This window comes from Epargyreus clarus, unplaced genomic scaffold (assembly GCF_041222505.1).
Source record: "Epargyreus clarus isolate Ecla_fem2 unplaced genomic scaffold, WU_Ecla_fem_2.2 ptg000017l, whole genome shotgun sequence".
Lineage (NCBI taxonomy): Eukaryota > Metazoa > Arthropoda > Insecta > Lepidoptera > Hesperiidae > Epargyreus > Epargyreus clarus.
This window is the reverse complement of record NW_027332225.1, coordinates 12898728-12925791: the sequence shown is the minus strand read 5'-3', so window position 1 is coordinate 12925791 and position 27064 is coordinate 12898728. Positions and strand designations below refer to the sequence as shown.

The 27064-nt window shown below is 33.2% G+C and overlaps 1 protein-coding gene across 1 annotated transcript; it reads left to right on the top strand.

The window, feature by feature from the left end:
* Positions 1–5129: 5129 nt before the first annotated feature.
* LOC140749136 (neuroendocrine convertase 1) lies at positions 5130–27059 on the top strand. The gene is made up of 15 exons (XM_073082166.1): positions 5130–5274; positions 19215–19316; positions 19661–19843; positions 20557–20703; positions 21228–21329; positions 21910–22027; positions 23232–23350; positions 23548–23627; positions 23751–23883; positions 24123–24223; positions 24354–24446; positions 24591–24713; positions 25724–25884; positions 26048–26181; positions 26432–27059. The coding sequence occupies exons 1-15, from the start codon at positions 5176–5178 to the stop codon at positions 26726–26728; spliced, it is 1992 nt and encodes a 663-aa protein (XP_072938267.1). The 5' UTR covers positions 5130–5175; the 3' UTR covers positions 26729–27059.
* The last annotated feature ends 5 nt before the right edge of the window (positions 27060–27064 follow it).

Sequence of the window (27064 nt, the reverse complement as noted above, 5' to 3'; positions counted from 1 at the left end):
TTAGATGTCTCGTTAGAAAAATGATTAAATTTGTAAAAGAAGCTCGAATAAGTAATATCTATCAGTGCTTTGTGTTATGAAGTTATGAAAAGTTAAGTGATGCTGAAAATTAAATAATATTTTAACGATTAAGTACACAATAGAGCTACCGCACACTAACTGCATTAGCAAATCTATGTATCTCCATAAACTAACACAGAATCCCAGTTAATACGAGCAAAGCTTCTGAGAATGCTTCATTAATTACGATACTGATATGCAGGGACTGATACATAGGCCCTATTCATTAGCAGATGAGCGCACTATCTGTGCGTACATTATTGCGTTCAATTATTCTAAACAGAGGTTGCTGTTCTGAATAATGTATATTATCATTTCCCTTTTACGGTAAACTGAGGCAAGGAATGCAATTTTTAATGGAAACCTGTTCGTCTGTGGGTTAATTAAAATCACAAAATACATTCCTTTTAAGTTTCTTGTATAACAATAAATATAAATAAGTGTAAATAAATGTGTATAATTTTTTTTAAGCCTGAAATAATTGATTATGAATGTACGCAATTTTGGATGAAAAGTAGTTGATTACAAGTATTTTTTTTGCTGGACTACATAATTATTATTTTAATAAAGATCATGACATAGGTCGTACATAGGTATTAACTTAAAGACATTGCGAATTATAAAATAAGTTAAGGTTATCACGTTACAATACACGTTATGTATTTAAAACTTAATATGAATCTCAGTTTTATATAGAAACGAACATGTAAGTTTGAGCATCGCTGTCCGCGCCTAGCACTAGTAGTCCCGAAATAGACTATGCGTGCTACTTGTACAGTAACACCCGTAGGGTTGTCGCTCGTAATTAAAACAAAACATAAATTTATTCTGTAACACAACTTCGGTAATAACAAGCTATATAGAAATAATGAAAATAAATATTTTTAATAATGGATGAATGGGAACTAACGTTACATTTTTTAACTTTCCCCCCAAATATGACAGAATTTTGAAGTCCAATATTTTATTGAGTACATATTTTGGATATTTGGTATATTTTGGAAATATGATTTTATATTAAAATAAAAGCTTAATATTTTTAGGCAAATCTATCAATTAAAATTATAAAAGAAACTCACATTATAGCCTGTAAATATTCGAATCCTGCATATTTTTTAAAACTCTTTAAACCTGCCTGAAGCTCATCTTTAGCAAGCGAAAGCTCGCCTTTAAAATGTACATCAATAAAATCAATTTCTTACAGTTTAAAGACTTCTTCGATTGCGGCCATCTAATCACATATCTGAGCAGAGTAGGTGATTCTTATGGGGTGGTTAAAATTATTTATCAAATGAATATTTAAAACAAATTGTAATGTATGATCAATAATAAGACCAAATTTTGTTTACAAGCTTGTAACATGAACGCTAGCTGAACAGTTTCTGCTTAGAGCCTAAAAATATTCCTTGTGCAAACACAATACCCATGGCCGCACTTTATCTATAACCGAACTGTTTGTTTACATGTGCTCACGGCCGCTCCACTGACACACTGTGGCTCGATGTAATCCTGGATAACACTGGCTTGAGCTGAAACTCTTTTTAGTTCTATTGTATCATGTCTGTTGTAATCGTTTTGAACCGTTTATGGTTCAACTCATGAGGCACCACCACACCTATTTCTGCCTAAAAACAACTGTTTTCTGCTTTGAAGGTTATGGTAAAGGAGGCATACTTACTTATATCTTAGGCATTCTAACTTAGTTTTCAATGTTAACAACCCATCTACACTCCTACAGCCGACCTCAGGTAGGACTTTTAAACTTATCTAGGGTTGACTGCAGATATCTACGGGCGATAGTAGCCGCATCCCAGGTGGACTGCATGCCCCTCGGGTACTTTTTCTGTACCTATTATAAATGAATAACGTCTTTTACTTATTTTAATTTGTATTTAATGGTAAGGCAAACCTGGCAAACAGGGTACTTCACGAAGAGCAGCTGACGTCGACTGGACGTCACACAAAGTCTCTAACATGGTCGCTACAAAATGTGAACTTTTCACGCTTTTTCCTCGATACGAGAGTACCTTAGGCAGAAGCTCTTTTTTACTATTGTAATCTTTAAGACTAGGAAAACAGGCATAAGTGGGTACTTACTTCTGTATATGTATTCATAAAGGCGGATGTACGAATATGTAAGTTGCCGATTTGCCCCACTGACACACTGCCGGCGGTTACGCAACTGAATTAGCCAGACTTGTTTATAAGTTCTCAACATCTGATTTAGATCTAGGATAATTCTGGAATTACTTAGGGAGTATCCATATTTTATGATATATACAAGAGATTATGTTACACTTTAGAACTAATATAAAAGTGTAAGGGCATTGGATTCTCAGATGTTTATAAGAATGAAATCACCTACTATAAATCCAAGTATCGCCTTAAAAATCTTGTCTTGAATTTGATTGTCAGAAGCGGAAATTGCTTCTTTAATTTAAATTTTATGATGATACAAATATTTATGTATGTCACTGCAGAACAAAACATAACAATCACAACAATATCATCAAACATTAGTTTAAAGATGATGTACATAACTGCATTAATTATATAGTTTTCATAATATTCTTAATTAGACCACATAATTATAGAAAGTTTAATAAAAGTTAAACTCGACAATACCAAACGAACAAGCATATGAAAGATATATATTGTTAGCAACGACTTACTTGTTATTTTGTTAACTTAGTAAAGTAAAATTGTGAAGTAAAATGTTCTTGATTTATAAACGTTGTTTTTAAATAATTTCCTGACGATTTTCCTGACAATATTTTAATGTATGTTGATTGTATGTAGACGTGCCTTTACATTTATATGTTTATGAATCAGACATATTTCAAAAAATGTGCAGACTCCCTCAAAAAATGCACACGGTTCAATTGCTGTTTAGTTTATGCTATTTTAAAATTCAAACCAAGACCTAGGGTAAGTTTAAAATAATATGTTGACTATAATTTATACAGATGCAAACCGTAGCATACTGGTTGAGACATCAACACACAATAATTACTACATAACTTATTATTGTTTAGTTTTAGGTGGTAAATCTGTATAGTAGGCTGGTCGCTACACCCGAGAAGGAACCACTGCCACGCTTATTTCTAGCACAAATCATTTCTTGCTTTTGGGTGCAAGTGTGTGTATGCCGGTTGATCTACAAATGGCGACTATCTTAGTTCTCGTGAACGACAACACATCTTCGGTCGTCTTCAGGTCGATCCGCTGTTTTATATGGAGTTAGTAACAAATATCTATGGCCGACGGAGACCATTTGCATGAGGTGGACTGTTTTGTCTGACTTAATCTTCAGGGGTAGCATCACATCTGCGCAACCTTAGTTAGGACTCCAGTTATATTTGGTGTTGTCCATGGGCGGCAATGGCTTAATATTTTCAAATATCGGATTATGTTTGACTAATTATTTTTAAAAGAAACTAGTAAGATGAAATCTGATTAATAATGAAAATGTCCCGTGTGACGGAGCGGTCACTATACCGGTCTTTACACTTAGGTACCTAATGGGTTCGATTCCCTGCCAGACAGGTCTCAAATGATGAAATATATTTTATATGGATCGGGGTGTTTTTGTATATCTTTGTGTGATTTTGGACTGAAATTATCGCGGAATTGAGACATTTTAGTTACGGGTACCTACTCACGATATGCGTTTTTTTAAATTCTTTATTGCCGCTATTTGTGTATATTACAAAATATCTTTGTATGCGTCTATGATACACGTGACACTAAAAGCAACTATTTTTAAAGAACAACAATGTATATTGCTTTCAGTCATCAGTTACGTTTATATGTAACATTTACGTTTACGTCAGATAATCAATTTCCATGGCGGCGACACCTACAGCCAGGTGGACGTCAGTTGTACCTTACATAATCTGTACCCTTAGTACATAGAATGTCATTGCCTTAGTATGAGTTTTTACGTTTTTATAAAAATGAGTGTTTTTGTATTTGTTTACGCATTTCCTATACATTTCCAATTAGTTCTGATACAGTCCGCTAGGGGCGCTGATTGGAAATGTATGGGCAAATGCGTAAACAAATTCAAAAACAGTCATTTTTGTAAAAACGTAAAAACTCATATAAGGGTACTGACGTCTTCTGTACTTAAAACAATATGATTTATTCTATATTTTTATCCAAAAAGGGAATGTAAATTAAACTGTTTGCTAATAAAGTATCATAGCGAGAATGTAGAAGTAATAAGATACGAGTAGTTGCAAAGTAATTTTATGTGGTAGATGCGCTTGTGTTTACAGTTTTGAGCTTCATCCGCAGACTTGAAAGGTGTTAGAAAGAATAAGCGGGAGGTACTACCGCAACACTTATTTCTGTCGTAAACCTACGTTTACGGTCCTACGTTTCGATGGATTCACACACGAATTCCAACTGACTTACGAGTACATATGAGGCGAGTGGCGACCATCTTATACCACAGGAGTGGCAACACAACTGTAATCCGTAGAACCCCATTTCTGTATAGTTATGGATGTTACATGAGCGTCTGTGACCACTCACCATCATTACACCAGGTAGACATCATCGTTGGCTATTTTAATCATAAATTAAATAAAAAGAATCCTTCACAATATACGAAAATATATCGATAGATTCGTTTAACACAAATTAGGGTTATTATTGTCGTAAATAGGATCTGGCGACAAGTAGACCTTTACGCTGATAATGATAATTGATTAAAACAAGCGAAGCAGTCACACAAATAGTCGTCTGAACTAGATGAAAATTCTTTATAAGTATTTATCGTTTACTGAAACTGCCATTCAAACTGTTCACTTGATCGGGTCTCACCGCGTCCTCTGTACTGCCTACGCCGGGCGGAAAAACAGTTTCTGTCTATTGTTTTCCGAGCGAGCACCGGACGCAGACCATAATACCAAAAATAGCAAACAATTTTATATTTTTTAAATTTTCATTCTTCGAAAACCATAACATAACTATACTTTTAAGAGTTTTACAATGATAATAGTCCAAAAACTTTTTCCTCTATTATTTATATTTTTTGCCGAAATATGGACATTTGAATTCGACTGGGTACCAGGTCACCATGACTATGACGTGCACAAAAAGGATAACATGAAGAGCTTCATCAATGAATGGACGGTTGAAGTGGAGGGCGGTGAAGATGTCGCTCAGCTGGTTGCATTGGAGCTGGGCTACGAGTATGGAGGACCGGTAAGGACTAAACTGTTTTAACCGTGTATGATCAATTATATTATAGTGGTCCAAGACTTTAAAATGAATAATAAAAGTATAATAAATTAATGTCAAAAATTTAACTTAAAATCAATATCTTCAATATCATATAGGTACCTATTAATAAACCAATATCAATGCAATTCTGAATTACAAAACGATCTAACAAAAAATAACATAAAAACATTACAAATATAAATAATTAAGTAGTACATCTTATAAATGTATACTACTGCTAAAAAAGAATCTGCTTAAAATTCCCAATACTTTCGTACTCTTAATGAATTCTTGCATAAATTTGTCATTTTCATTAACAGTATCGTGGATAAGGTTACACCCTCAGGTCAAGTTTGAATTTTGTGCCAAAACTTATGGAAAAAAAATCTTATATTATTTTCAATAAATTTTCTTATTTAAAATATTAAATTCATGCCTGTGTCTGTGAATTTCTCGTTTGAAGTCTATGCAGCATCATCTCGTCACGTCATTGGTCAACTCTTATTATTTTGAGATTATTTTCATGTCTATTAATATAATTTCTTAACAGTATTTTTCCGTTAATTACCTATTATTTGGTCTATAACAATTCATATAATAAAACACTATGTAACGTGTACTATAAAAAGTTTCGTTAGCACCTCTCGTGCAAAGAACTGTATATTTAATAATAAGTTTCTCTCAAATCCTAGAATAACACTTTTGCGTGAAACTATTACAATAATAAACAACCCTGCTATTTTTATATTCAGTTAAAAATCAGTTTCACTTGTTTACTTGTGTTAAATTAATTATCCGAACCGCGTAGGTTGTGGTAATTAGAAATGTGGTTTTCTTAAATTAACACGTGATTTTGAAGTTCTATTTTGAAATAATCTTATTGATCGAGATTTAGATTATCGCCATTATCATCATCATTATATAAGAACTACTGCTGGGCATGTCTCTTTTGGAATAGGGAAGATTTAGGCCATAACCAATCGCACTGGGTAAATAGAATAGAATAAAGGTGGTAGAACCCTTTGTGGTTCGACTGCACCACCGCCACACCTACTCGTATTTCTATCTAATAACAGCAGTGTTAGGCGCTGCTGTGTTCCGTTGTGAAGGGTGTGGTAAGGGAGACAGACTTTTCCGAGGCGTTCCAGCTTAGTCCTCAGGGGTAGCGGCGCATCTGTGGCCGACCTCAGGTAGGAATATCTAATCCTATCTGGCGTTGATTATAGATGTCCATGGGCGGCAGTAGCCACTTACCATCAGGTGGACTGCATGCTCGTCTGCTACTCTTATATTATAAAAAAAAAAGATTCGTAGTCATTCTAAGCCTTTTGGAGAAATGTAAGGCATGTGTTACTCATGATTTCTTCGTTACAATAAGTAATTATTTACATAATAATTATAATAAAAATAATTATTATTTTAAATTAATATCTTAAGTTATCTACTTATATCTTATTTCATGGCCTGATAAAAGCGAAAATATAGTTTCAAAACGCAGAAAACCGCAACTAAAATAAACGCTTTTATGAATCATTGTTTCAATTACGTCAGGAATTAATTGATTGTTATTCTTAGCGTTAAAATAATGCTTTCATATTTATTTCCGAATAACATTTTTAAAAAATACTTACTCATTTTTATTCATTATAATTTATTGAGTAGGAATTTTTTTAACATTTTTAACACATAGTAATAATATTAAACAATATTTACTATACTAAATCTATATATATAAAAGAGATTTCCACGTATATAGTCACTCATCACGATATCTCTGGAACCATTAGAGCTAAAGACTTGAAATTTGGTAGGAATATTCTTTTCACCGAGTAGAGGTCAGCTAAGAACGGATTTTACGAAATTCCACCGTTAAGGGGGTTAAATGGGGGTTGGAAGTTAATATGAAAGTCCGTCAGTTTTAAAGCAAACTAGATGAAAATTGGTATTTAGCTTTCTGATTTAAAGTAATAAAAATCTAATCTAAGGGTTTTTCCAAAATCAACCCTAAAGGTGGTTAAATAGGGGTTGACAGGTTATTTTAAATTTTGCCATTTTGGAAGCCAGCACTATGAAAGTTAGCCATTGCTTTGCTGGTTAGATATAAAATAACTTTAGTTCTACCGTTTTTGGAAAATCAACCCTTAAGTTGGTAAAATAAGGGTTAACAGCTTATTTTAAAATTTGCCAATTTGAAAGCCAGCACTATGTAAGTTAGCCATTGGCTCACTGGTTAGCTACAGTGGAACTATAATTCTACCGTTTAGAAAATGAACCCTTATTTGGGTTAAATAAGGGTTGTAAGTTTGTATGAGAGTCCCCCAGTTTTGATGTAAACTGTATAAAAATCGGTATCTGGGTTTCGATAGAAAATAATTAATCATCTATTTCATTGTTTTTGGAAAATCATCCCTTAAGTTCGTTAAATGGGGGTTGGAATTTTATTTCAAACTCCGTTAATTCGGAAGCAAGGACTATAAAAACTTGCATTTGGCTTTCCTGTTAGAAATAATAGAACTTTTTAACACCATTTATGGAAAATCTACCCTCAAGAGGGTAAAATAGGGGTTGTAAGTTTGTATGAAAGTCCTCCAGTTTTAATGTAAACTGTATAAAAATCGGTATTTGGGTTTTCGATAGAAAATAATTAAACACCTATACCATTATTTTTGGAAAATCATCCCTTAAGGTCGTTAAATGGGGGTTGGAATTTCATTTCAAACTCCGTTAATTCGGGAGCGACCACTATGAAAAATTATCATTACAATCAATGAAGCATCTGAGTCACGGTTTTTTTTAGATTTTTAGATTAACCCTTAAGACTGCTATAGAAGGGTGTATGCATTATGCCTTTCTGTTTACACATCTGTTTCAGCATTTTAGCAACTCAACAATCAACCACCATTAGGGTACTATTTTTTTTATACTATAAAAGTAGACGACGAGCATGCAGTCCACCTGATGGTAAGTGGCTATGGACATCTGTAATCAACCCCAGATAGGATTAGATATTCCTACCTGAGGTCAGCCACAGATGCGCCGCTACCCCTGAGGACTAAGTTGGAACGCCTCGGAAAAGTCTGTCTCCCTTACCACACCCTTAAAAACGGAACACAGCAGCGCCTAACACTGCTGTTATTAGGTAGAAATAGGTGTGGCGGTGGTGCCGCCGGAGTCGAACCACAAAGGGTTCTACCACCTTTAGAAACCTATAAGTAAAGGAAGATTCTTTAAAAACCGTTGTTGAAGTTACTTCCTATGGCGTGTCTGGAAAAAGAACAGAGTGCAGAGAGGTTTAGTGTAGGGTGAAATTCCACGGGCCATCGTAACATATATTTTTAACATGGGAATGTATTACGCGTGTTGAAGTGCACATCGACGGTTTTTTAGGGTTCCGTACATAAAGGATAAAAACGGAACTCTATTACTAAGACTTCACTGTCTGTCCGTCTGTCCGTGTGTCACAGGGCTCTATCTCTGGAACCGTAATAGATAGACATTTGAAATTCTTACAGAGGATGCATAACGGTGGCCGCTATAACAACAAATACTAAAAATAAAAAAGTTGAAAACAAAAAGGGGTCCCCATACAACAAACTGCTATTCGATATTTTTCCAACTAACTTTTAAACCGGTAGAAGTAGACAGTTGAAACTTTCACAAAATGTCTAAATAAAAATTTTAGTTGTACGGAATGCTCAAGGTGCGGGTTGGACTTGCACTTGGTAAATTATTAGTAACGCGCAGACCCGCGGGCCACAAGGAAAAGTCGCGGGCCATACACCACCCGTGGGTGTCGGCTTGCCGACCGCAGGTGTTGAATTAGCTTTCAGAAATTTGATGATAAAGTATTTATTCATACATATGTACATAGGAATGTTTTTGAAATTCTACTAAGGAGGTAAAAGAAGTGTTATATGTATATATACGGGAATCTTTTAAGTTCGAAGTTAGAAACGTAAAATTTCAGATAACGTCTATTCAGACAAATACACGACAACGTGGACGGGTGCAAATTTCATAAATGATAATGCGTAATTTTGGTATACTGATTAGGTCCATCGCAACTACTTTGGACACACTGCGTGCCAACATTTTGTCCTGCCGTGGGGTATGGTTGTGGTTATGCGTGGATTAGTGATGGTTATGTGATAGACACATAGACCTTGGATTAAAATTTTTGGGCTAGAACAGGGCTACAGTATCCCCTGCCTGTCGTACGAGACTAAAGGGGGACTTCGGGAGTTGCGGGCAGCAAGAATGGGAGCTCTAACCGCCCAGCCAGCTACCCTGGAAAGAACCACTGTATGTAAGGCCGCATATAACATGGACGGTTCCTATGGAATAGAGTAAATAATAATTATTTTAGAACTTTGAAACTAGGCTGGAATAGAGTTCGGGAATAATGCCCTTAGAAAAAATGCACGGTGTAAAATAAAAATAAAAAAAAAGTAAAAATATTTAATTAACAGCTGGAATAGATCAAATTTTGAAACGATTTTTTGTTTCGTCCTGTTAAACAACCAAGAATAAATACTTCGAAATTTATACTTTTTTTTTTTAATAAAAATGTAAATTTTAATTTTGACATTAAAATAATATGACTAATTAATTTTTTACAATATTTTTATTTTTCCATTCGGCTTTTAACTGTTGCTGCTTGACCATTCTTTGAACCTTTTCATTACTCAGCTTCTCCATTATCTTCATAAATTCATAAAAAAACGTAAAGGCGTCATGTAAGGCTCGATGGAAAGATTTCTGTCATAAAATAAAAAAAAAAGATTATTTTATTACAATGAATTATAATACTGTAAATAATAATGTAAAAAATACATGTAAATAATACTGTAAATTATATAATAATTTCTTTTTTCTGTTACAAAAGAAATGTTTATCAAGCTTTCAATTTTTTTTAGTGTTAATTGATTGGATACATTTATAAATTGAAAAAGAATAGATATAATAAATAATATAATAAATAATATATTTTAATAAATTTCAGGTTTATTGTAAAGCTAAAACTATGAACAATGTGTTTTTTGGATTTTAATTTACGTTTCTAATATACAAAATTAGTGATCAAAAAAATTTTAAAACTATGAAAATAATAACAGTATAAAAATAAGAATAATGCTAAAATAGAAAATGCTAGCAATATGCTAAAAAGTTCATAGCTTTAAATTTATAACCAATGTTTATTTAGAATTAGTTAATAAAAAAGATATAAGTTAAATTACTGTCTTTTTATTTAGCACGACAAAGTATTAATGCCTAGGCTTAAGTTGTTTATATCCGATCTATATTTATATAGATTTTATATGTGTAACAAATTCTAAACTTGATGGCATTGACACTCACGTCGATTCATGGTGTAGGCCTACTGGGGATCCCGCCATGTAAAATAATGGGAACGCATCGTACGACACAGTACCTCCATGGTGATGTGGAAAGCTGTATTATTTATTATTTTAATTCATATAAATCGATAAGACCCTAAGTAGTTAACGGTGTGTTGATTTCGTAAAATCCGTTCATGATAAATAATTAGGCAGCTAGATAACACAATTTAATATTTCTTTTACTTGGCATGTATTTTATGCCACGCGAAGCGGGCGGGTAACGGCTAGTAATCTATATAATAACAATAAAAATATTAAAATAAAATTAATTAATTAAACTAATTAAATTAAAATTAACATATATTAAAAAATAAATTAAACTTATAAGATAAAGATGTCGTCCAATACTCCAACTTCTGGCATAGTGCCTGGAGGCTAATTTTTTGGGCAAAAAAGCTGCCAGCCCTCTAGTCACCCGAAGCGAGGATAAGCCTAGATATTGTTTTAAGTGATTAGTTGGGTTCTAATATGTTTTTCATATTAAGGTAAAATAATTTTAATAAATATGGGATGAAATGGAATGGGATGAAAGGAACTCATTCTATTCTAACTAAGTAACTTGAACATGCTACGTAACTATTATTCCAAAAAATCATAAGAGAAATTAAATAAGGAGAGGTAATCATAAGAGAGAACCTTTGATGTTATTTAATTTTTAAAATTTCCATTTGTTATTCCGGATGAACACATTTAACAAACCACAAATCATGATAATACGCCCAACCTTAGTTATAAATGGTGTAACTAACACGATTTTGCGACTTTGTTTTATACAGATCGATGTATTGGAGCCGTTTTCTAGAAATATACAAAAACATTTAATTATCATCAAAGCCTATTTAATTGAAAATTAATATTTTGATACCCGACCGTTCTTGGAATTGGTTTTACTCGGAATTAATTGATTTCGATACAATGAAACGGGCGGTAAAAGTACTTAATTGTTTTTTATTTATTTAATTGGTCATCGGGATTTTTTACCTTTTTTTTGGAACTCAGTTGTCATCATCATAAAGTTATTAATTAAACACATTACGTTTTCTTGTGGACTCATAGACTCGTGGATGCCATGGACATACGTAGACTAATTAACACTTGGATAATGGAGACAGAAATACGAGTAAATTAATAATTTGGCCAAAGACCAATTCAAGATAACTATTCTGAATTTTAAATGGCAATATAATTTGCCTGGTGTTCTTTTCTTTTGCGTTTAACGAAGTACCTACAATATCAAATACTGATCAATATAAATGTCTGTTTTAGTAGATACTCTCCTCGATTTCTAACTATTGTTCATAATATAGTTTTGGGAAAATATTTGAGAGTGACGAGCACTGTATGAGTAAATCAAAGTGATGACGCCGTTGCTATCTCGAGTGGCCATTGTCTGATAACAGTTGTATTGGCCGGCTTATCCTTAGATAGCGGGCCCACGAAAACCAGATACCGACACAGGAAGTTAATTAATTCAGTCGACAATCGTTAGTAATAACGCCTTATCTATCTGTTCTGGATATTAAGCTCAGGTTTAAAGTACGTAAATCAGTACCTTGGCTAAAGAGAGAAATAATGATGTCCTTTGAAGTCTTGAAATGTGAAAATGATCCAATTACTCGACAGTCTCTTTGATGTTAGGGCTTTAACGTTTATATATTATACCGAAAATTACAAGATTAATGTTCAATATATGTACATTTGTACAATAGGTGATATACATTTAAATTATGAGGGTCTCAATAAATCCTTATTAATTTTTAAAGATTTAAAGATTTTATTGAACAAAAGATTTTAAATCAACTTATATGGGCAGAAATAGCTACAATTGTAACACAGACGGGATGTTACTTATCTAGGTACTCGTAACATCAAGTGGATCTCAAATTTCTTGGTTATTTCTTCTAAATTTTCTAAAGTATTATATGTAGCGTATTTTTGTATATGTAGGTACAAATTGTAGGATGACACGTGAAAGTTTTAATATTAACACTTTATTAACTTTTAAAACTTGTTTCTCGCGCAGTCATTCATTTTAATTTTTAAGCTGTAATAGTAAGTACTCATGTCATTTTTCATTTTGATAGCTTATAGATAGCTACATAAGTAAACAGCCTTTTTATTCTGACTTGCTATAACGGCGAAGAAAAGAAAAAGTTTTTGAAATGTGTGTAGACTTCACACCAATTTGCATTGATAAGCGCGGTGGAATATGGCCGAAACCCCGGGTGTCTCTAAGAGGTGGCTCTTGCCCAATGTGCCAATAAAGGACTGACAACGTGTGGACGATAGATTTCAATTTACAAGAACTCATTTATAATTTTCAATATTTACTCTAGAAGTGAGAAGTTTAGTACTCTTATCGTTACCTCACTTTATCTAATAAATATATTCTAAATACTCATAATTTAAGCCTAAAGTTACTTGACATTTATGTCGTTAAAAATAGCATCTTATTATCACATCAAGCAATTCCGTAGCTGTCCAATATCCACGACAGCATGTAATTGTGACAAATGTTGCAGTCAGCGACGTACATTAGTTTCAATTTGTCGCGCCAATCACTTTGCTACTGACCTGCCTTATCGCTAGCAGGTAAACGATAAACTAGACGAATCTCTAAACACATAAAAATCTTTTTGGTAAATATTTAGTTCTTAATTTTTCAGATTTTATATGCGGTTGTCATATATTTTCTTCTTATTATAAATAACGTTTAAAAAATTTAAAAGAAATATTCTATTTCATTGGTAAATTGCGTTGATCACGAGCGCTCATAAACTAATTTTAATATCAAAACACGAACAAATAGATAATTCGTTTAGAAATTTCTACTGGTTGTTTAGGATATTTGGAGCATTTATTCTTGAACAAAATTCGACGGATTTTAATGTGACATCCACAGAAAGCTTTGTGTAACATTATGTACTTTTTCAATTCTTACATAATTCAATTACGAGTTCTTCTTCTTAAATCGCTTCTGCTTAGTATTTACTCGACGTCGGTGGAACAAGTAACTCATAATGACAATAATCATAATATAGTTTAGTGAGACACTAACAAACAAAACAAGCATGAAATCTAGTGATATATTGTTTTAGATTAAAAGAATACCAACAACGATAAGAAAATATTTGTTGTATTTACAAAATATGTAGTCCATCTGAAATTAATTAATTCTTTCAACGAATGTCACATGCCTTCACTAAATAAGGATGTTTATAAGGATGTTTATGTGTATATTTTTAATTTTTGCATCTGCATGCATCCTTTGAGGGAGAGAGGGCGGTACATACTGCATTGTTTAAAATATATACCATCATACATATTTGTAGCGGATTGTTGCGAAGTAGTTTTAATCTTAACTTAATGTTTATAATCGACGAATATTGTCATAAATAAAAAAAAATGTGAGCCGTCACGGGACGCCTGGCAGATGTGAAACATCGACATTATTTTGTAAAAGTAATATGCAGAAAAGAACATATTGTGATAGGAACTAAATATGTCATTATGATAAAATAAAATATTACGATTTTTTTCCAGATAACGATGACTATTTATTGAATTCGATTGCGCATGGCGACGCGTCGCCACACCGTACACACTACTGCATATAGACTGTATATATATACCATCGTATAGCGTCGCCACGGCATGCGTCGCCACGCCAGAAATCGGTTTTACGTGCGGCTATAGATGTTTCACATCAAACACACAAAAATATATATATTCGACTTTATTTGGGCGAACGATAATAATAATAATAAGTAAAAGTAACAACAAAGTATAGAAATATCCTGAATATTAAGGCACAGTTGTGTGAGTAAGCTATATACCTTTATGGGCATCTGTAATTAACCACACATTAGATTCTTACTTGACTCACATAGGTATGTGTTGCTATCCCTGGAGACTAAGTAGGAACGCCTAAGTAAGTCTTCTTTACCTAACCGAGCACGGCAGCGAGTAACACAAATAATTCTATCACCAAGGAAAATAATTTGAAAACGATTAAATAATTATTATATTTCAACTTATTCATTACTAACAAACGGCCGTATTATAATGAAACTCGTTTCTCATTTTTAACACCCGGTCCAATTTTAATTACCACCCCTTTTGTTTGAGTACAGGGGTGGAAAAACCGCAAACCCGGTGATTTTTTTCCCAGCTATCATTACACCAGGGCATTATGACTTTAAAATGCTGTGTTCTGTTAAAATGGATTAGATTTAATGAATCCTCATAATTTCATAGAGTTGTTTTTTCTACGAAAAATTCTACTTTGGAATTTTGGAAAATGAATTAGATTCGTCAATTATGTGTAATTTTATTCCTTAACATTCTAGGCCTGTCCATAAGTAGAGTAAATTATAAAAAATACTTTCATAGGCGGATCATTATTTTGTCTCTACATGTAATTTAAATCTATTCATAATATTGAAATCAAGTACGTGTTTATCGTTTAATTAAGCATTGCGAATTTTAATATAATGAACATAAATCATTTATACAATATAATTGAAACACAATAAGTATATAATGAATAAAAAAGTGAAATAAAATAGCTAACGACAATCTCAAACAATATTTATAAATGAGCGACAAAAATAGACTCGAATGTCGAGATGTTTTAAACAAAAAATATATAAAAGTCGGCTGTCCTGTAAACAAGGCAACCTACGCTTGTTCAAGTCAATCGCGTTTAACGAACTTTAACGCCTAACTAGATTTACGTCACAGCAGAACGCGCACTGTAATCGTCCTAGACGGGAAAACATCCCCATCTTTTCTTATTTTTTTAATCTGATTTCAAAATATAAGTGTAATTTAAAATAAAGAAGGACTGAGCAACGATACTTTCTAACTATCAAAAATTCAACTAGTCCGCCCGGTAATAAGGAAACTGCTATATTTATATTGGTTATGGCTATATTTATGTGGTTGTATTCGAAATTCGAGCAGTTTTTTCTTTTTGAATTTTTGAACAACGACAATAGTAACCAGCTGAAGTTCGAAAAATAGTACCTCATTCAAAGATCAAATTAATTAAATTACCAAATCTCTATAATTATGACAATCACGTTGCGTTATTCAACTGTTCACAAAACGTTATACTACTTTAGGAGGAGGACGCTTCGGCTGAAAACAGAATTTCAGCCGCCGCTAACAGTATTTTCAGCGTCGCGGATACTAGGCGAACATGAAATATAGTAGGTGAGTTTCAGTATTACAGCGCTGTAACGTCACAGCTGAAAGGGCGGGGCGAAGATTCTATCTATACGCTCTCTTCAAAACGTCGCGGCGTCGCTGTTCAGTTTCGAAATGTTTCAGAATACTATCGTACGATACGAGCGTTATGTAATGTTTATATTACAGTCGTGGACAAACTTTTCAGAGATAAATGTTACAATAGTTGTGAATGAATCCACTTGGTAACTAAAACCTATTTAATAATAATAAACATTATAATCTGATATGCAAAGAGTTCCTAGTTCGGTTCCCGGCCAGGGAATATTTGTATAGGATACATTAAGAAAGAGCCACTTAAAAATACAGGCGAATATAAAAAATATTAGTTAAAATAAAATTTCAATAAATAATTTCAAAATGAGTCTTCAAAATGAGGATGTGACTCTTATACTGATATGTTTGCCTAGAGCGGATTCATGACATATTCCACACACCTTTAAAAAATATAAACTTTCTATTCTGCCTTTGGTGCAGTATGCGCCGTAAGAGCCAATGATAAGACATTAAGGTAAAACAATCACTGCATCCATGGATTTTTATCAATCGAATAATATTATTATTATATTAACAACGGCTATTATGATGGAAAGCTCTTCGTTTATTTGAGTTATTCTTTCTTCAAGCTATTTTCACCACATTAAAATACATTCAGATTTTAGCAATAATTTATAAATCAGATATTACCAGCCATTCAAGCTCTGGACCTCGGGAATGACTAAGACCATGAGACATTAATTGTGTAAAAATCTAACGTCTTGAGGAATAACTTTATCTAAAAAATGTACATCTAATCACAATATTTCTGTTAGTAATCGCATTCATTATTTATAATGAATTTAGCAAAAAGGTATAAAAATTTTGAAAGATGGTCGACCGTTAAGATGTATCTTCTTTATATTTGTGAATATTTGAAAAATTTATTGATTGATAGCAATTATATTGGGTGATCTTTAAGTTATTTAATTGGTGCGTTTTTGTGGTTCCTTTGTCAGTCTATAGTTTCTCAATAATCAAATAAACAATCTCTTAGAGCGGGGTCTTCTTAATTTACCGTCAATATGATTTCTAGTACTCTGTAATGGCCTTATGATAGAAAACACATTTTTTTATACTTAGAGCTAAGTGTAAATAATAAAGGAACGCTATCTTTTCTCGCAGATTATTCGCACGTGTGTCTGTGTACGCATAAGAATATAAATAAAAGCCTTTTATATTTTATTATTGTTATTTAAATCATTTATATTTTATAAATGATTTCTAAACTACATAAAATGAATATAATTTTGTATTGATCACTAAACTTAAATGCAGTCTTTTTTTTTCTCTAAATTAAACGAACACAACTTCCAAACAACAAAAACTCTACTTTTTTTCCAGATAAGTAGATAAATGTAATAATATTGGTAAACTAATTGATATTTAGATAGGCACATGGCTACTAGGTGCCCATTACCTATGTTAAATTTCAGGTTGTGTAAGTATTTTATCGCCAACAAAACAACCCTTGTCGTTCGACGCACCCTCGCCCTAGCGAAGCATGCCCCGCCCCATTCGCTTACGGCACGAACACATGCATGATCACATGTGCGTACGAACTCCACGATGTTTCTGTCGCCCTGGTACATACGTGACTGTGACAACTCACATGACTCTACCACGAACGTGACATATTTTTCACACACGTGTGGCTTTCTCACACCATAACTAGCAGGCAGGGTGATATGAGCCGGTTTCGCTTTATTCATGTGTGAAAGTACCATAAAAACTTAGTCATTGTGACCAATGCCTTTTTCTATGATGGTATAAAAATAATGCTTATTTTTTGTATAAAAGAAGTAGAGTAAATTTTATCTATGTATTTAGATTAAATTGAAGTTGTAACAATGGCCACGTTGGTTGGCACTTAAGAAAAAATCTTTATTAATTTCACATTATTCGTATAAAATATGCTTAATGTAGTGCGTCACATATTTTATGACTATAAATAATATGTATCACATTCGTATGCAAACACATATTCGTAGACCGGTATCGCTCTACGCAACACCACACAGCTGTACACTGTTTATTTAGCGAGCGTATCATAATATGCGTGCGTGACAGCTGCTTTGCGATAACGATACCGGCCACGATATGCACACATGTCATGTGGGGCGCACGTCGCCTTGCATCTATGTCAGCCTGGTACACATGGAGCATTTAGCATTACCGTCATAACTCAAACGTCAGAGAGCCCTCATTTGTTCGTCGTGCATTACACACGATTCCATAGGTATTTTTGGAATTTGGTTTTATTTGTTAACTTTGAAGAATGGGAAGTGAAAAAAATTATCTTTTGTGACTTTATTTAAAACTAATTTGTTTGTGAGGCTTGTTTGAAATTAAAAATAACAGCAGTAATAGACGAGGAAATGAAATCCGCCCAAGATGTCATCATTATCGTGTAGGGCGCCGCCTATAACCCATTGTTCTTCACGTCTTATACCAGGGTCATAGGACAGGTTAGAAGATATTTTCGAAGAGGGCGATGGGTGGGGCTTTTAGTTGTTACATTCACTCAAAGGGTCGCAACCCTCGGTTCCACTACTTGTTTCATTCATACCGCGGCACGTGGCGACGATAGAGTTAAAACGGTTACGTGATATACGCTTCATGTAAATTGTAAATGTAGTATCGTATACATTACCTATAGTTAGTATTTTAAATACTTATATTTCTTACATAATTGTTTAATTTATGGATATTATAATGTTATAGCATTTTATGTAGATAATGCAATTAATAAGTCTAATTAATTAGTTATTATGTCGTGTTAGGTTTTTTTATCATTGAACAATAAAGTGCAGTAATAATAGAACTGTAATTTTAGGATTTTATTTTTCATATGGATTATTTATGACGTTCATAAAAATATGATTGTTTAATTGTACCTTGCGATACACTGTATTTTAATTTAAATAACTTAATGTAAAACCCACACCCCGAGGACAGACATTTAAAATCTTTATTTTTTTTATTATGAATCTGTTTTTGTTCTACGGGTCTTCTTTCAGAATAAGTTGTTGTTCATCAAGCGAAAATGATAGGCTTTCTAATGATGCTTTTCTTCAAAATCAGAGCCCTCTTCTCAACCCTTGGTATTCTAACCCCGACCACTCTAGCTAGCGTAAGAGATCTAGTTTCAAAACACTATGCTATCCGTAAATTACTTACCAACGCAACTTCATAATCATACCTAATTTATATTTCACTACGTGTCTTTGTTTGCAGGTGCAAGGTTTCCCCAACATGTATGCATTCCATGCATACGAGCACACCATGCAGAGACGGACGCCTGGCGAACACACATCAACACTCCTGAAAGACAGGAGGGTGAGTTCGAGTTGTTTAAGTCAACTAACCTCCTGCATTGTTAAACAAACCTGGTAATTTGAAGCAGGAAATAGCTCTGAGACTTCATTCCAATTATGAACTTCAACTAATTGTAGAGCAACACCGTAGGATACATAGGTACCACCACACATATTTTGCCCGATTGCCAAGGGTAATGTTTTTCGAGCGTAACTTAGGTATGTATGTATGTGTTATTCTTTGGCATACCCTGCAGTCAATCGGCTTGGTGGATTTTAATTATGGAGCTATATTTTTAAGGGTTGGGTTTTTATTTTTATAATAATTCTCTACTTTCGTTAAATGTTTCTTATTCTTGTCTATAGATTCGTTGGGTAGAACAAATGTACACGAAGTCTCGGGTAAAAAGATATCCCACTCCTGGCCCGGATGAGGAACTGCATAGAGTGAAAAGACAAAACAAAACTGTCACAAAAAGGAACAAACGAAATGCCCACAAACGAAGCCCACTGTTCAATGACGAGCTCTGGAGTTACGAGTGGTACTTGGTGAGATAAAGTTACTCTATTTGATAAAAGTTGGATAAAATATGTCGTATAGTTATGTTTCATAGACTGTTCTTATAACAAGTGGGGACTAGAATAAGTTGTACTAACAAGTGGACTGTATGCGTTTTAATTAGCGCAAAGCTTTGAGTGTGAAAGTTAAAAGTGAACTTTTAATCATAAAACAGAGAAGAAAAAAACATTTTTTTAATAGCTTGTGCATTTATTTTTTAGTACATTTTGGATTTTAGTACAATCTCAGGTTAGAGGAGTTACGAATAGAATACGAGTAAAACTGCAATCCACTAGCTCCTACTTGTTGTGTATCTTCTTTGTTCCAAGCCTGTTATTTGAAGTGAAACTTTATAGGCGCTCACAACAGTTCAAACATGTAAACACAGATGTAAAAATCTATATGCAAGGCAATAAATTATCTCCTTTTATTTATTTTTATTTTATTTTATATTGTACGTTTAGTTTTTTGTACCAGGCATAATCTTTCTATGAAAATAAAATAGCAAAATAGCAGTAGGTACATGCGAAGAGTACATATAACAAAATGTTGTCACCGTCTAGTTAATTCAAATCATTATGTAATTAGCTCCAAAATCATACCCAAATATATTGTAACAGTGAAATAGTTAATTTTAGATTTTTACTGTCATTTTATTATTGTATCGATTTCTTAATTACACAATATTTATTTCCGAACACAGCAAGATACTCGCACGCGGGATGCTTTACCGCGACTCGACCTCAATGTGTTGCCCGTGTACGCGATGGGGTACAATGGCCGCGGCGTGCGGCTGTCCGTGCTCGATGACGGCATCGAACACAATCACACGGACCTCCGCGCGAACTATGTTAGTGTCATTATCTCCTAGTACTTTCGTGTTCCATGTTGAAATTTCCGAGGTAAAAAGACGTATCTTTGTAGTCTCGTGTGACGTCCAACCACGTGCAATGCTAAGATGGCGTAGAATGCGACTGTTATTACCTATTTTTTTTCAATTTATCGCAATCAGGAGAGTAATTGACAACAAAATATTATAAGCAATTTTAAGACTAATATGGTTAATCACAGTATTACATTTCTGGCAATATGTTCAAACGTTTTAACATTTTATCATTACTACGCCTTAGCGCCCGTGCTGGCTTCAACTGAATTATGGCCTCCTAGTGGTTGGCGCACAGTTGATCCGTGAGTTGAAGGCAATATGACCATGCACGAACGAGCTCCGGGCAATTCGGCTCAATGGTATTAAAGCGTGTTTATATTATACAACTTAGTAAATAAAACCAATAATTATTATTACTGATATAACTGATACATCAATATTTTTGTATGCATATTATGAGTTTGAAATAGTACAATTTATAATTTCAGGATCCAGAAATTAGTTGGGATTGTAATGACCGTGATTCGGATCCTTATCCAGAACATGGAAAAAACTATAAAAATTCTCATGGGACGCGCTGCGCTGGAGAAGTATTTATTTATTTATATGTATAATGTTGATTACATATTATAATAATTTTATTATCATCGTCATTTGTCAGTTATCAAGGTAGACATGAAAATTGGTTGATACTCCTTCAAAAACAATTTGTTAAAAAAATGTGATTGAATTGAATATTGTATTTACAAGGAATACGCTTTAATTAATCACAAGGCAATTTTTATTAAACTTATCTTCGATTCCACCCGTTTAATTTTTTCGTTAGTAAAAGTTTTCGTAAGATCGCCTAGATGTCGTTGTCCCTTTACGTGGACCACAATATTGCTATACAATGAGGCACCTTCTCAGATTTAACACACATAATATGAGATAATAAAAAAGATGATTATGTCTTTGACACACATTATTGCAATAGATTAATCGCAAAAATTATACTAATAATAATTATTACTCAATAATAAGTAATTAAGATGTCATTAATATTTAACCACATAATTGATTTATTCGGTAATTTAATTACCATTATTATAATTTATTTGCGGTTATGGTATATTTACATAATTACCATGACGCTATTGTTATAGATAAGTCACTTTTATGAACTTTTAGATAGCTATGACGGCGAACAACATAAAATGTGGCGTAGGCGTTGCCTGGGGAGCGAAAGTAGGTGGCGTTCGGATGCTTGACGGACGAATAACGGACAGAGTGGAAGGAGAGGCAATCGGTACGTTTTTTTCATTTGTTTCGTATTCCGTAGTTCCACGCCACGATGTCATGAATTCCTGGTATTTTTGATCGCCATGTTGAGTTTAAAATTGACTAATGTTGCGCGAATACATTTTACGTGCTTTACAAAAAAAAAAATAAGTCAAAATTATAATATACTTGTAAAATGCACTAAGTATGTGATTTGTACGTTGTACGTTGAATTATGTAGAGCCCTCCTATTTCAAAATAGTAATTTTAATTGAAGACATTATGTAGATTTTGGTTGATTATGAGATAGTAGAGAGGATAAGGGAAAATTAACATTGGATGTTTTTGACGCTAGCTTGTCTTTAATAAAATTATAACATCTGAACTATACAACCATAGATTAGTAAAGATACTTCGCCGCCTTGAAATTGAATGAAGCCACAAACAGCTTATTTTAGTAAGTTCTTTTTTTGAATTCTTGACAAATAAAAACATTTTTAGAGAAAATTTACGAATAAATAACTAATACTGCGTAATTTACGTAATAAATAAATAATTATATCAAATATTTTAGGGACATTTTAGCACGGAGACGTGCTAAAATGTCCCTAAGCTTTTTTACGCAACTATTTCAATTCTCAAAACTGGGTACATTTTCTTGTTAGGAGTGAGTAATCTTTACTAATCTATGTATACAACATACGAGTAGTACCACAGTAACATATAAGGATTTTGTACTGTGACAGTACTCTACCAACCACGTAAAAGTGATGATCACATACTAATGTTTATGTAAAAAACAGCTATTACATTTATTTTACGTAATGCCTTTTCAGTTTATATGTCCCTGGTAGTTAGGATAAAATATGACGTAACAGCAAAAGAATTTATTTGGTTGGCAGGAAAAAATGTTTATTTGTTTACATGACGATGACGACATGACGTATTTATTCATTTTGACTCCATGAAGTTTTTAAATTTAGAAAATGAAGTGAATTTGAGTTTAAATGCTTCTTTTTAAATTTCTGAATATTTTGACCACTCTCATTTAAAACTCTCGAACAAGCACGTAATATAATTGGTATATAATATTTACTAGAAAAATCAGGAACACATGAAGTAAAATTTTGTATTTTATCCTTATTGCATAAGCAATGCACGGTTTAAATCTTGTTAAATTTTACGTTTCAATAGATATTATTCGGATTTTCAACGTGAAAAATATATTTCAGGTTATGCATGGGATAAAGTAGATATCTACAGTGCTTCATGGGGTCCCAGTGACGATGGGAAAACTGTGGAGGGACCGGGACGCTTGGCCGTGGAAGCGATCAAAAGAGGGATAAGCCGAGTAAGTGACAATGAACCTTACTTTCTCCTGTCTCAAAACAGGAATTCTTTCAGTCTTAATCTCAGTTACCTCAGATCAATCGAAAATGTAAATCTATCGTCATTAGAATTCGTTTGCATTTTACCAATTGCACGACATTGGATTTAAATTAATTATAAAATATTATGATTATCTGCAATTTCTGAACTCTTTTGCAGGGTCGTGACGGCAAAGGTATAATTTACGTGTGGGCGAATGGTAATGGCGGCAGAAACTACGATAATTGTAATTGCGATGGGTGAGAATTAACATATTATGTAAATGATCCAGTTTTGTAATTTTCCCGACTCATTATTTATACTATAATATTATCATAGGGTTCTATATCTGTTTATTAAATTTTACATTTATTTTGTTATAGTTACTCATCAAGCATTTACACAATATCAATAGGAAGTGCATCGCAGCAGGGTATGTTCCCTTGGTACGGTGAAATTTGTTCGTCCACTTTGGCAACCGCGTACTCTTCTGGTGCTTACAAAGATCAAAAAATTGTAAGTTATCATCTACCTACTACATACAGCATAAAGCATTTTAAATTTACAATTTGCTCAATTCGTTAAAGTCTCTTTCTTACCATATAATTTTTAACCGTAAGACGAGGACCGAATTAGTTACAGATGTAGCATTTCCAAGTCTATCTTTTCATTCATAGGATTTGATTTCATAGATTTTATTGGTCTTTAGTTACGTACAGAAAGGGAGATAAATATGTTCTTTCTTTTCTTTTCAGGCTACTACAGATATACATGATTCATGCACAATTAGTCACACAGGCACATCAGCAGCAGCGCCTTTGGCAGCTGGTATTATTGCACTCGCTCTACAGGCAAAGTAAGCATCGTTGAAATATTATCTTCTTGTACTTATCTGGTACCTTAACACCTTCTAGGGTAAAAGAAAACGATTGCTAATGCCTATTTAAAGGATTTTCGCTAATGCTAATAAAAATCTTTATTTACAGCCCAAATTTGACTTGGCGTGATGTGCAGCATTTAATTGTGTGGACCTCGGAATATTTACCATTATCTGAAAATACAGGATGGGAAAGAAATGGGTAATCTTGTAAAAATAATTCAATCTTGTTTGAAAATATATTAATTTTAAAATGATCAATGTTAAAAAATCACGAAAATTAGAAGGTACTACTCTATTGATTCAGGTTATGCTATTATTTTTAAACCAAATTTATAATTTTCAGAGTAGGCCTTTATTTTGATGTCAGATTTGGATTTGGGCTGCTAAATGCTGGTGCCTTAGTATCAGCGGCGCTCAACTGGACAAAAGTCCCAGAAAAAACAATATGCCGCTCGCAGTTTGGACCGTAAGACATTTCTTTTGTTTATAGTGCAAATTTGATTCTATTTTGTTAAATATAAATTCTAGACTTTATTTTCTGACTGGATGAAAGTGACAGCCAAGCCTACACCAAGAACTCCTTAATAAGACTTATTAAATTATTTGCGTTTTTTTGACTATTTTGGTTAATCCAATAACTATTCGTTGTTCATGAGTTGTATTGCGAATAAATCAATTAGATTTAATTTAGCCATTACCAATCTAAATATTTAGCAATGTAGAACAATCTCTACTAATTTACTTATTAATTAGATTGTTTAACTAGACTGTACTTTGTAAGGCCACAAATAGGGTAAGGCCATCTCTTTTACCCGTCACATCTCGCTCGCCGAACGACGGCGATACCAATCTCGTATAGCCCAACCCACACTGGCGAACCCTGTCAGCTTATGTGCGCTTAGTAACTTGTTCGTTAACTTTCTTCATTCGACAACGATTCGTTAAATTTTTGCTTATAAATTCGCAACATTATTCAAATGGATTAAAGATCAGTTTTCTTTGATTGTTCTACAGCTATCGAAGTGTAGCCAGAGTTTCTGTTTCTATTCCGTCAGTTAGCAGCTATCTGTCGGTCTTCGAGTCACAGACCCGAATGAATTCTTGTATGTATAGCGTGCTTACTACAACCAACGTACGCAGAGTTTTGTTCATATGGTCCTTGTATGTTATGTATCCCTGGTACATTGTACGTTATATTTTGATTGGCGGATTTCAAGTACAAAAAAAGTACACCCGTATCGATTAATTTTAATGTTTTTATGCGCGCTGTGGGATATTGTCATTTCTTTACAATTAATTTGAATAATAAAAATACCTAGTAGTTTTTAATACATTTATTTGTTCATTTGTCTTGAAAAAAATATACAAAACAAATGAACTTGTTCGTTCGTGTTCGTGAACAAATTACATTTTGTTTATTTGTTTTGGTTTGCATAATGTTATTATTATTAATAAAATTTCTGAGTGATATTTCAGATCGAAAAAGGAGGAAGGTTCTATATTTTCAAATAAACCCATGTCATTTAAATTTGAAATGACAAAATGTGAAATACAATTCATGGAACATGTAGAAATCATCGCCAACGTTCAGTACAGTCGGCGTGGTGCTTTGGAGATATACCTTACCTCACCTCAAGGTAAGATAATATTAATGAAATTTATTGATTTATTGATGTCATAAAAAAAGTACTTGCATAGGCCTCTATTTTTTTACTTATATAAAGTTGCACTTTTAGACTTTGAAGTTATGTGTTTAGGTTTATGAAAGAAATGTAAAATATAATTTTGTTATTATTATAGGCACAACAGTAGCTCTCTTAAGCGCAAGGCCTAAAGACAACTCGAAAGACGGGTTCGTGAACTGGCCACTGACCTCTGTGGCGACGTGGGGCGAACGAGCAAATGGCCTCTGGAGGATCACGTTCAAGGATACGGTAGGTTTCTTTTCTGTACTATATTAATGGTTTTTGAATCTTCTGACGTTATTTTAGAAAAAAATATCGCTAGTAACACGTATGTACACATAAAATAAATTATATTTGTTATTACATAAACAATTTTTTTTTTGTTAATGAAAAGGCGAGTCTGACGCATAGTTTTGTAAATTGTAACAATTAGCAATAACCAAAAAATAACTCACATCATGTTAATAATTAATTAAAAGTTTATACTTGCTTTTTTCAGACGGGAGAACAGAATGCTGGTTACGTCAGTCCGTTTAGCCTAATTATACACGGAACTCATGAGATGCCAGCGCACATGAAACAAGGCTCCAGAATTTACAATAATGATTTCAACAGCCACGACTTCGATAAGTCTATCGACATAGATTTTGACGACATTGCACTCAATACACCAGGCGAACATATCTCGGAAGAAGACAGTTATGCTAATATAGATAAAACAATATTGGATCAAATAGGAGAAGAATTATTAAGAGAACACCACAGCAAATCTTACAAATTAAGTGGAATCAAGTAATACTTTCAACAAGTCGACACCTATATAACTGTCATACACCGTTCTACTCTTAAGTACAGTTTTTCGTGAGATATTTCGAATGAATGCTAACTAGATATGAAAACATTAATAAAGCATGCATTATAAAAATGTAAGTTTAAACTGTTCTGCATTTTAAAGCTATGAAGTAAATTTGAACATAATTTTCAACAATATCATTAACATATCAAACTTGATCTTCTATAGTTTACTAAATACCGCTTAATTTGCCAAATTCGCTTTAATTATGAAGGTAATCATCTAATCAATTTATCTAGTCATTACAATTAAAATATATGATGCTGCAGTACTATTTTG

Coding starts and splice junctions, on each gene's coding strand:
- LOC140749136 (XM_073082166.1), top strand. CDS start 5,176: ATGAAGAGCTTCATCAATGAATGGACGGTTGAAGTGGAGGGCGGTGAA. Junction 19,844..20,556: donor GGAGTTACGAGTGGTACTTG/GTGAGATAAAGT, acceptor TTCCGAACACAG/CAAGATACTCGCACGCGGGA. Junction 26,182..26,431: donor GGATCACGTTCAAGGATACG/GTAGGTTTCTTT, acceptor TGCTTTTTTCAG/ACGGGAGAACAGAATGCTGG.